Source organism: Astatotilapia calliptera, chromosome 5 (assembly GCF_900246225.1).
Source record: "Astatotilapia calliptera chromosome 5, fAstCal1.2, whole genome shotgun sequence".
In the NCBI taxonomy this organism is placed as follows: Eukaryota; Metazoa; Chordata; class Actinopteri; order Cichliformes; family Cichlidae; genus Astatotilapia; species Astatotilapia calliptera.
The window spans coordinates 33,642,516-33,653,969 of record NC_039306.1 but is presented as its reverse complement, the minus strand read 5'-3'; the positions used below and the strand labels follow the sequence as shown (position 1 = coordinate 33,653,969).

General features: G+C 43.1%; 1 protein-coding gene across 1 annotated transcript; it reads right to left on the bottom strand.

The window, feature by feature from the left end:
- Positions 1-793: 793 nt before the first annotated feature.
- LOC113022188 (zinc finger BED domain-containing protein 1-like) lies at positions 794-2,913 on the bottom strand. The gene is made up of 2 exons (XM_026167326.1): positions 1,715-2,913; positions 794-1,445 (listed from the first exon to the last, which is right to left on the bottom strand). Exons 1-2 carry the CDS (start codon positions 2,785-2,787, stop codon positions 794-796), a joined length of 1,725 nt encoding a protein of 574 aa, XP_026023111.1. The 5' UTR covers positions 2,788-2,913.
- Positions 2,914-11,454: the final 8,541 nt, after the last annotated feature.

Genomic DNA, 11,454 nt, shown 5'->3' with positions numbered 1-11,454 from the left:
AACCAGTTTGGTCAGGATGAATTAAGAGGGGGGTTATTTTCTCCAGTCTTTTTGAGAGAGCTTTGCAGATTATTTTAAGGTCTACGTTTATAAGGGATATTGGACGATAGCTTGAGGGATATACAGGGTCTTTGCCTGGTTTTAGCAGGAGATTAATGTTTGCAGAATTCATATTTGATGGAAGTCTGCCCTTTTCTTTAATTTCCAACAACGTTCTGTAGAAAACTGGTGCTAGAATCGACCAGAATTCTTTGTAGAATTCTGCAGGAAAGCCGTCTGGACCTGGAGCCTTATTATTGGGCATACTTATCAGAGCTTCCTGGAGTTCACCTGGTGTCAGTGGTGAATCCAGTGCCATTGCTTGAGTGTCCAATAATTTTTAAGAGTTATGTTGTCCAAAAACTGATCAATTTCTTTTTTAGATGGGTTTATTTGTGGTGAATACAACGTTTTATAGAAATCCCTGAAAATGTTGTTTATTTGTATCGGATCATATATTGTGTTCCCAGATGAATCTTGAACAGCACATATAGTTGTTTTTTCTTTATTTATTTTTAGCTGGTTTGCTAGAAATTGACCGGATTTATTACCATGTTCATAATTTTGTCATATACACCATATACATCTTCAAGTTCACAGAACATAGGCCTAATTCAACAGGCAAAATAGAAAAAATCTCCAATCATCCTTTTGGGTAAGGTAGATTAGTGCAAAAAAATATGAACAACAGTGAAAAGTATTGTTTAAATCACATTCAAATATAGAACAAGCTCTAAACACACGGTCCTCTGGTCTACTCATCCTTCAGCCAGTTGCTGAGACAAACCAACTTGTCCACGTTCTCTGAGTGCAGAGCAGACCTCTTCTTGTTCACAATGTGCCCTGCTACAGAGAACCGCCTCTCACAGGGCACTGTGGAGGCAGGAGTGGCCAGGTATCTGCGAGCAAGGCGGGCCAGCTGGCTGTGGGCTCCTGCATGAGCTGCCCACCACTGTAAGGGACAGTCCTCTAAGGCAGTGCAGGGCTCTGCTCTGTAGCGCTGTATGGCTCTGTCCTGCTGTACCTCCTCCTCTGACTCAGAGTCAGAGTCCATCTGCAGCAGGCTCAGCCTCTTCTTGGCTGGACCTTCTTCTGCAGTGTGTGATCTTCTAGGAGAGTCTTCATGCAGCATGCCTGCCAGTGTGGTCCACACTGCTTCTCTGTCAGTCTTGGGCACACTGCGTAGGTCTTTAAAACGTGGGTCCAGTGCAGTTGCGATCTGGAGCCATGCATAGTTGGTATGTTCCTGGCGGGAAGCAAGGTCTTCCTTAAACTTCTCTTTAAACCTCACCACATATGCAGGGTCCTCATCAGTTACTTCCATGACACGGCGCAGGTGGCAGAAGGCTGGTAGAACTACAGAGCAGGAGACGTAGGCCTCTCCTCCCAGCAGTTCAGTCACATATCTGCAGTGGAATACACACACACACACACACACACACACACACACACACACACACACACACACACACACACACACACACACACACACACACACACACACAGATAAGACAGCAAATTAAAAAAAGCTTTTCAATACTAGGTAATATTAATAAAATATTTGATTTCATTTATTTTTTAAATAAGACATTTTCATAATAACAAAACTGATTTAAGATGTATGTTTGATACATTTAATCTAAACCTACAATTATGGTCACAATGACAGGCTCACCTGCAGGGCTCTAGAAGTGTCTCCAGTCTCTGGAGTTTGTCCCACTCTGGAGGCGTCAGGAGGACAAGTTTATGCTTTTGTTTATCCAGAGTCGCGGTTACTGCAGTTTGGTTGCGGATCAAGCGCTTCACCATCTCCAGCGTGGAGTTCCAGCGCGTAGGCACGTCCTGGGCCAACGGCTCCTGCTTGCGCCCCAGTGACACCTGCTCTGCGTTCAGCTCTGCTGTGTTTGCTGGGGTGTGCTTAAAATGTCCAACAATTTTGCGGCATTTGGCCAGCGCAGTGACAAAGCCACTGTCTGCGAGACTCACTGTGATGCATCTCTGTAGAATGTGCGCGGTACACGGCATGTGATTGAATGGCATGATGCGAGCCGCGGCGATCATATTGCGCGCACTGTCCGTGCCTACTGTTGTCACCTTCTCCTCAATTCTCCACCTGCGAGCAACAGTCTGGAACTGCTCTGCACAAGCCTCCGCAAAGTGCCGCTCTTCCGTTTTCATTATAGTCAGCGCAAAGGATGTCAGACCCCAGGCTTCAGTGATTAAATGCGCAGTAACTCCCAGGTAATTGTCATTACTCAATGATGTCCAGTGGTCTCCTGTCAGAGCCACGCATTCTGTGTGAACTAAAGCCTCTTCTTTTTTCTTTTTCTCCGTTTCATACAGTTCGTGGATTCGAATTGTTATTGTGCTTCTCGCTGGGGGCTTGTAGGACGCGTCCTGAGATGCAACCTTTAAAACATCCGCAAAGCCCTTGTCCTCCACAATGCTTAGCGGTCTACAGTCCTTTGCTATCCATTTGGCTATATTGTCGGTCAGTTTGTCCAAAGAAGACTTACCGAGTGGCCTGCGTTCACTAAGAGTGGTCTGACGCAGGCCGGGTGAAGCTGCTGCCCCGACAAACGCGTGTTTGGCATTAAGGTGGTATTTTAAGGTCGAATTTGAATGGTGAAATTGAAACTCTTTACTACAGTGAGTGCAAATTACAACGCGTTTGTTTATTGTCCCATCTATGTTCTTCTTGTATTTAAATTCCCCATCCAGAAGGCCATCCTGTTCCTGCTTCTCCATTTTCAGTGGCGCGGTAAACAAATCAAGTGGAATTATGGGACTTATCTGCGTGTTGCGCTAAATAGTTAAATATTCTAACGTAATTAATTCCAAAATTTAATTATCGCAATTAACGCGTTAATTTCGACAGCTATAGTAGAAAGATTTTGCGAACCACAATAAGAAGATGGTGAGGGGCATCAGATGCTTATCCTTTGGTGGCCCATTCATTTCATGGGATCTGGCAATTGCCGGGTCACTGGATTGCATAAGCTTCTAACCCTCTGAAGTCTGAATCGTTATATATGGCACCCTTAGGCTAAGCCCATATTTTGGAGAAAACAAGGCATGCCAGTTAGGAGCACTACTTTACTTTGTACCCTGATTGCCTACAGTTGGGTAAGCATTTCCAGAAAAACAAAAATGATAAATTCTGATTGCCTAACATTAGAGTTAGGGTCATCACTGATGATGACTTAAACCTCAGAGGCTTATAATGCCACATGTTTACTTGTAATTGATACTTGCAAGCTTTAAATACCTTTATATCGTTTTTTTAATGTTATGTGCACAATTATTAGATCTTAGTGTAGACAAAATGCATGTGACATATAGCTCAATATTGTGCCTGATGGTGGCTTGGGAGTCAACTGATGGGAAATGGTGCTAACTCTCTACTAAGTCACGATACACAGGGGAAACAGGTCTTACGTTTCAGAATGGACTGCAAACAACATTCATAGCAAAAGAGGCTCTAGTCAGTTGTCTTGTTTAGAGAACACTATAGTGGGGCTGTGAGTCTTAAGCCAGGGGCGTTCCAGAACAAGCGGCGTGCACGTCATATCAAAAATGTAAAGGTAGATATTTTAACTGTGATTTCCAGAGAGCAGAAGAGACTGGTGGGGGGTAATATGGGCAAGATTGTTGCCACTTAGAGTGGAGACCTGGAGTGGGCCTTCTAACAGAATGTCAAGTTGTTTAGTTAGTTTTTTTATGTCCAAAAAACTTTGTTCCTCCCTGGAATAATTTAAAGTTTGGTGAGACACGGAATCATTTTCACATCAAATCTTGGCTGAAACCATTAAATGAAATAAGAAGGTCTTTTGGTCACTGGGGGCAGGATTCAATGAAATGTTCTTTCTCGCCACAGTATAAACACGTCCCAGTCACAGTTCTTCTGCTACTGTCCTCCAGAGATAGGTGAGACCTTAGAATTGCATCGGTTCAGCACCTAATTCATCATACTCGCTCTCTTTCCATGTTCAGTGAAAGTGGAAACTGTCCACAAAGAAGCCTCACAGGAACTATAAGCTTAAGTGAGGCAGTCCTTATGAATGTGGTTGTCCATCCCAGTACCCATAGAATCAAGTGAGTGAAGGTAATCAGGCAATACTTGAGCAGCTAATTCACTCCTCGTGTAATTATTTAATCAATGAGAAAAAGCCCAATGGGAAGCTTTGTCCTCCCAACTACTGTCCTCAGCCAAAATCCAAACAAATCAATGGAGTAACCCTCCACACTTCTTCCTGTCACAGACTAAATATTCTGGGAGCAGCAGCATCTGAACTTCAACCTTTATCAAATACACATTGAAATTTAATAATGAACTCAGGCAGTAAGAAATGCTAATGAAGCTCTTGCTTATACTAAGTCCATTTGAGTGTTCTGCCCCTTAATATATGAATAATAAATAACGTCGACAGAAGACGTCTCGTGTAGAGGTGAGATGACAGAGGACTCACTCATGTTCTCCCAGCAGAGCTCCATGAAAGGTAATGGCTCTCTGGATTAGGTACATGTCCGTCAAGTCCATAATCACCAGACCTGAACTCACACTCAGCACAGAAGTATCAAAGTTGAACAGGTTTAATGCAGACAGCAGAATGTTTGACTCAGACAATAACAACAGAGGGGAGCAGGTGGGAGGGCTGGCTGGGTTTTAGCTGAAGCTTGATCCATAGGAAGTCCAAAGGTACGCACGCGCACACACTTCACAATGACAGTGGGTTTGGCACAGAAAAGAAGTTTCTGTGCCAAACATGGAGCCGAACTCCACCCTACAGTAGACTCAGTGGTCTGGTAACAACTGAAAAATCTCGTCAGCCTTAAGAAGGCAGCAGGTGATGACCGCTTGCAAAACCAGTGAGTTAATCAGCAAACCATTTTCAGGTATGCTCGCCAGGAGGGCTGAAAGGCACAGAGGTGCACCCAACTCTGAAACCAAGTAACAGATTAAAACTTACTCACACTGACTGGAGAAAGAGGGAGCACAAGCAGGATCGACAGACAGAAAAGGTCAGCACAGGTGGATGATAACTGACTTTGGTAGCTCCTATTATCACCTGTAGCTCAGTAGGTGGAGTAGGTCATCCACGAATCAGAGGGTTGGTGGTTTGATTCCTGGCTGTATGCCAGAGTATTCTTGGGAAAATAGCAAAGTCCCACGTTGCTCTCTGATGCGAATACCAGAGTGTGACTGTTTGGTCAAATGAGGCATGTTGTATAAAAGCGCTTTGAGTGATTTACCAGTTACAACCCTCACACATGGTTATAAGCTTTGAGAATTCACTGAAAGTTATTTTGTGTGGTTTGGGCTCACCATTCATGGGGGCTTCACACTAGAACCCCTGATCCTTTGCAAGAGCCAGTTCAGATGATTCAGATGTCTGATAAGGATGCCCCTCCATCCCCACCTCCAGATCCCAAAGTAGATCCAGAATACTCTGGGGGGATTATTTTCCAGGTACTAGACCCTGACATAACATTTCATTGTCAAATGCCACTGTTCTGACTTTCTCATCAGCCTACTGCAGTGTGCTGGTGGTGTTAAACTAAAATAGAAATGGTAGTAAACATTATACAGACCCTATGACTACTACACGCTGCCATTATGAGCATGTTATCATGCCCACATACAATATAGCTGCTTTTGATTGTTATAAACTTCAAAAGCATAAAGGCTGTCACACTGTACTTATAGTAGATTATAGTATCTTGATTACAAGGCATATGAAAAACCTAAAAGCAGCAATGCAACATTCCTTTTCTCAGATTTTACTCAGAACTCTTTTCCTTGAGTGGTGCTTCTTATAAAATGCTACTTACAACTGTAATCTATTAAACGTCGCACAGCACTTTAAAAAAAAGTAATCATTTACTTTATCTGTTCAAAGTAGGGCTGTCAACGTTAATGCATTAAAGTGGATTAATCCATCATCACGATTAATTCGATTAAAATCGAATTAATTTGAGTCATTCTGCAGAAGCGCAGAATGACTCAAAGTCCCTGAATTGTCTCTGTCAGCACATCTCGGGCAGTTTGTCCAAAGCTTGTCCATTCTGCGCTTCAGATTTGTTAAATGCATTAAAAATTTTAATCATGATGAGGCGTTAACGCGTTAACGTTGACAGCCCTAGTTCAAACTAATTTTTTAACGCTACTCATTACTTGTAGTATTATCCAGCAACACACATATCTGTACTACAGTTTAATCCAGGGAATTCCCAGAAGGACCAGTCAAGACCTTTTCCCAATTCCCAGAAAATGTAATGACAGGAAACAGGAAAAAAACCAACTTGGGTGCAACACATTCCAAAAATGTCTATTAATGAATACAAATCCTTGTGGCTAATTAGTAGAAACATTCTCCAACTTCCTAGAATGATCTTGAGGAACTATGTTTATATGGTAATGCCTCATTCAGCGCATCAGGCTGCCTGCATCATTACTGCAGTTAGCCTCATACAGGTAGCTAGGACAGGCTACAGGTAGCTAGGACAGGCTACAGGTAGCTAGGACAGGTTACAGGTAGCTAGCAGCCTATTTTGTCAATCAAGCTAACACAATGTCTGTTACCAGCTTTGGCTTGCAACACGGAGGACGGTGGTGCTAAATGCAGATTGTGTGACCAGGTAAGAAGATCTTCAGGAGTGTCAACAAGCAGACTGTGTGATATTTAGAGTCAACATTTCTGAGGAAAGGGCCATAGCATGGCGGGGCGTGGCCTGCGGTGCCGTGCAGGGAAGGCGGACGCACCTGCACGGCATCTGCAATCACGCCCCGCCGACTTAAATATTGTAATGGGTGCTGTGTTTGTGGTGGTTGTGATAATGTTGAGCGGGCAGCGGAAGAGCTCTGTGAGCATTGTGAACAGCAACCGTGTGAGTCAATAAAGTATGCTGCAAAGCATGAACTTGCACCCGGGTCTGCCGTGGTCATTTACACAAAGGCTATAATTTATTGCTTTGTTATTACAGTAGATTGAATACTTTGTGTTCACAGCCTCACACCAGCAGAGAGGCGGGATGTGAAAGTAGCTCATATTTTACTAATACTATTGAACATAAATTCTGAGTTTTTTGGCCTTAATCATGACCTGAATAATTGACATGTCATGTTGTGAACACATGTCTAGATACATCTCCTTGTTGTATTTAGTGCTGCTTTAAAAGCCTAAGGCTAACCTGAAGCTTTTATTAGAAAAAAACATGTTTATTTGCTGGTATTCCTACAAAAACTGGCTTCAGTTCCTGGAATTAAAATGGGCTGATTTCAGGAAAAATATTTAACACTTCTTCTTTTGTCTGCTCCTTTTTCATTTCAAAGCTGCTCAAACTGTGTTGTCCCTCTGAAATATTAATTTCTAATCTTGTTTATCCTGCTCACTCCCAATGAAAACCTTAAAATGTTCAACTCTGCCACCACCAGCTCCTCCTCCTGTGTTTTTGTCAGTGCAACCATCTCCAAACTATACATCATAGCAGGTCTTGCTGCCATCTTGTAAAGCTTCCCTTTCACAAATCACCCCTGACACTCCTCTCCACCCACTCTACCCTGCCTGCACTCGCTTCTTCACCTCTCTTGTGGAGTGTACATTGATTCGGGTGGTTCATCCCATGTATTTAAAGTCATCTTACCTCCAATACCTCTGCTGTTTGCAGCTTTACTGGTACACCTGTCTCCCACACATTCACGCAGATGTATTCTGGCTTGCTTCTACTGAGTTTTGTCCCTTTTCTCTCCAGAGCCCAGCTGCACCTGTCCGGGCTCTCTTTCACCTGTGATCTCTCACTACAGCTCACAGTGTCATCTGCAAACGTCAAAGTCCATAGAGACGTCATGAGTCAACCTATCCATTCACCACTGCAAACATGAAGTGTATCAGAGCTGATCTCTGATGTAATCCCACCCCCACCTTTGACTAATGTGTCACTTCTACTTCAGCAACTCGTTCCCATATCTTCATGTTGTGGCTCATCAGCTTTATCTCTGTAGTTACTCAGCTCTACACATCAACCTTGTTGTTGGAAATTGGTATAATACACTTTTTCGCCTTTTTCAGGCATCCTGTCACTCCTCAAGACTATGTTAAACAATCTGGTTAAAAAGGATATCTCCTACCTGTACTAGTATGTCATCTGAACCAACCCTTTCCACTCTAAATCCTCTTCTTAGCTTCTCTCACTTCCACTAACTATCCTCCATCCATCCTCCTCTCACTCTCATTTTCTAAATTCATTGGCTCCTCAATCTACTTCTTCCATCTTCTCAACACACTGTCTTCACTAGTTAGTGCAGAGGTTCCCAAAGGGGGGGAGGGGGGGATGAAAAGGAAAAAAAAAACCCAGAATGCTTGGACACTGCTAGCATAATGGACAGCTTGTTGACAGGGCTCCCACACAAACGCAGAGCAGGAGATGAAGCATCGCTGAATATGTTTCCAAACCAAAGACTAGAAAATATGATGAAGCATATCTTTCCTTTGGCTTCACCTGCACAAGTGCCAAGGTGGGTCTCTGTGACAGAATTTGTTTTCCCTGCGTCGGGAGCAGCGCTGGGCTCTCAAATCACAGACAAACAGTATCCCACATTTTTTATTTTTAGTTCACAAACACTTGTTGTAGTGACTAACTACTCCTGACATTTTGGAGATGTTAGCTCTTTATACAGTAAAGTTACATTGGGATACAAATAACATCAGGCTGATCCTGCCATAATTTGTTCCCCCTGTCCAAACCACTTACAAACAGTATCCCACAGTTGTTTATGTTTTTAAACCCATTTTTGAAAAATGTATTGATAGCAATGTTGAATATTATTACACAGGAAAAAAACAACTACACGTAAAATAATTACACCATGCGCACAGAAAAAAGGCACATACCTTTGACGTTGCGTGACAAACTCTGTATTACTCGTCCACACGTAAACGGCGTTTAAAATCACTGAAAAACTATGTTTTTGCCTTTACATGTGTACGAAAGACCCAAACGCATAGAAACAGCAGCGTTTTCAAAAATATCCGTGTAGGTGTGGACGTAGCGTAAAAGAATCAGTAGTTTATTTCATTGCTACCTGTAATTTATTGCAGTTTACTTTTATTTGTTTAATTGTTTACGAAATCTTTGAGGTGTGAAATAAACCACAGTGGAGTTTGAATATAAAATATGGGTGTGTGTGGCTGGAGGATGTGTTTGTGCGGGGGGGGGTGAAGATTTTTCTTGTAAAACTAAGTGGGGCCTAACAAAAAAAGTTTGGGAAACACTGAGTTAGTACATCAATGTCTTCTTTCTTATGTCCAGAGAATAAAACAAGAAAAATATTAGTCATCAGTATTAACAAACCCTAATAGGACTGATTAGGTTATACCACAAAGTTGATACCAAACTCACATAGAGCACTTCACTAAAAAGGTGGTTCTTCTACCAAATATATGACACTGATACCATCCATCCATCTTCTTCCGCTTTATCCGGGGCTGGATCGCGGGGGCAGCAGCCTAAGCAGAGAAGCCCAGACCTCCCTCTCCCCAGCCACCTCCTCCATCTTATCCGAGGGAACACCAAGGTGTTCCCAGGCCAGCCGAGAGATATAATCTTACCAGCGTGTCCTGGGTCTGCCCCGGGGCCTCCTCCAGGTGGGACATGCCTGGAACACCTCACCCAGGAGGCGCCCAGGAGGCATCCTTGTCAGATGCCCGAACCACCTCAGCTGGCTCCTTTCGATGTGGAGGAGCAGCGGCTCTACTCTGAGCCCCTCCCAGATGGCTGAACTTCTCAACCTATCTCTAAGGGAGGGGCCAGCCACCCTTCGGAGGAAGCTCATTTCCGCCGCATGTATCCGCGATCTCGTTCTTTCGGTCACTACCCACAGCTTGTGGCCATAGGTGAGGGTAGGGACGTAGATCGACCGGTAAATTGAGAGCTTCGCTTTTACACTCAGCTCTCTCTTCACCACGACGGACCGGTGCAGCGTCCACATCACTGCGGCCGCAACACCAATCCGTCTGTCGATCTCCGGCTCCCTTCTCCCATCACTCGCAAACAAGACCCCGAGATTCTTGAACTCCTCCACTTGCGGCAGGAACTGATACTTTTTAAAAATTAAGCTATAGTAAGAAATTGAGAAAGTAAACAGTAGCTCCTCGAAGGACAATCCTACTAACTATTTTTGTATAAAATAACATTGTTACATGACAATGCAATCTGAATTCTATTTCAGAAGAATGTACTCCGTTTGAATCTTTTATGTAGGACAAAAGCAGTGAAAGTTCAATTTAAAAATGAACCAAAGGATCACAACTCAGTAATCACAATCATTTCTAATGTGAGATCCACTGGGTTTTTCAGGGTAGTGTTTAGTGTCTATGTGGATTTACACAATTCAACCAGATGTACCAGTCCAACACAGTGCTTCGCATTTGAATAACACAAAGTTAGCATAGCTTGGTTTGGTTTGCAGGATGTTTGCTTTGTACGTTGTTACTTCCCACCTCTGATCAGTGACAAGTTGGTGCTGTGTTCACGCTGATGGATTGTTGTTTCTGGTCTGAGCAGTTTTCATTCTTTATCCTTCATGGAATTAATCAGAAGTAATTTTAATTCTTGAAAGGTTTTAGGTCACCATACATTTTCTCTTTCCACATAAACTCAGTTTAAATGTCAGTATTGGTTGATTAGTAACTGCTATGTTGTTATTTAGAACAGTAGTGCAGGATGGTGACCATTTAACACATATTATATTGCTGTGGAGTTGCACCTGACACTGACTGTAACTAAAAGTACACCCAAACATTTTTAGTTCTCGGTAATGAAAATATTTCCATTTTTACTCACGCGATTAAAAAAAAAAAAAAGAACTTATCAGAATTTTTGACTTTCACTCCATCCCCTTGTATGTGTATCTGTGCTCATAAGACACAGCAATTAACAAGAATGTTACATGTGTGTTAAGGAGCTGGAGCACTTTTGTCACCATGCATGTGTCTGTGGGCTGATGATTGATGATGAGCATAGTGATAAAAGTAGTAATCACCCTGCCAGGGAACTGAAGGCACAGTGGCTGCTGTTTCTAAAAAGTGGTGCATTTTCATGTGTGTGGGTTCGCAAACAGATGACATTTGTGTGTATGTCTCATCAACACCCCCTCGCCCAACTGTCTGTCCATCAAGATGTTCCGTGGCACAAGTTTGTGCATGTGTGTGTATGGCCTTTGGATGGGCGCTTGTCGCCTGCTACTACAGTGTAGTGAGTGCGTGCGCGGCTTGCGTAAATGAGCTACCGAGCATGTGTGACATCTTAAATTAGACAACGTTCCTGGCCGCAAAACCATTCAACCCTGCCAAACACAACGCGGACAGCACCATTCATGTGTGGCAGACTATGATGATGAGACACACACAGTCTCTG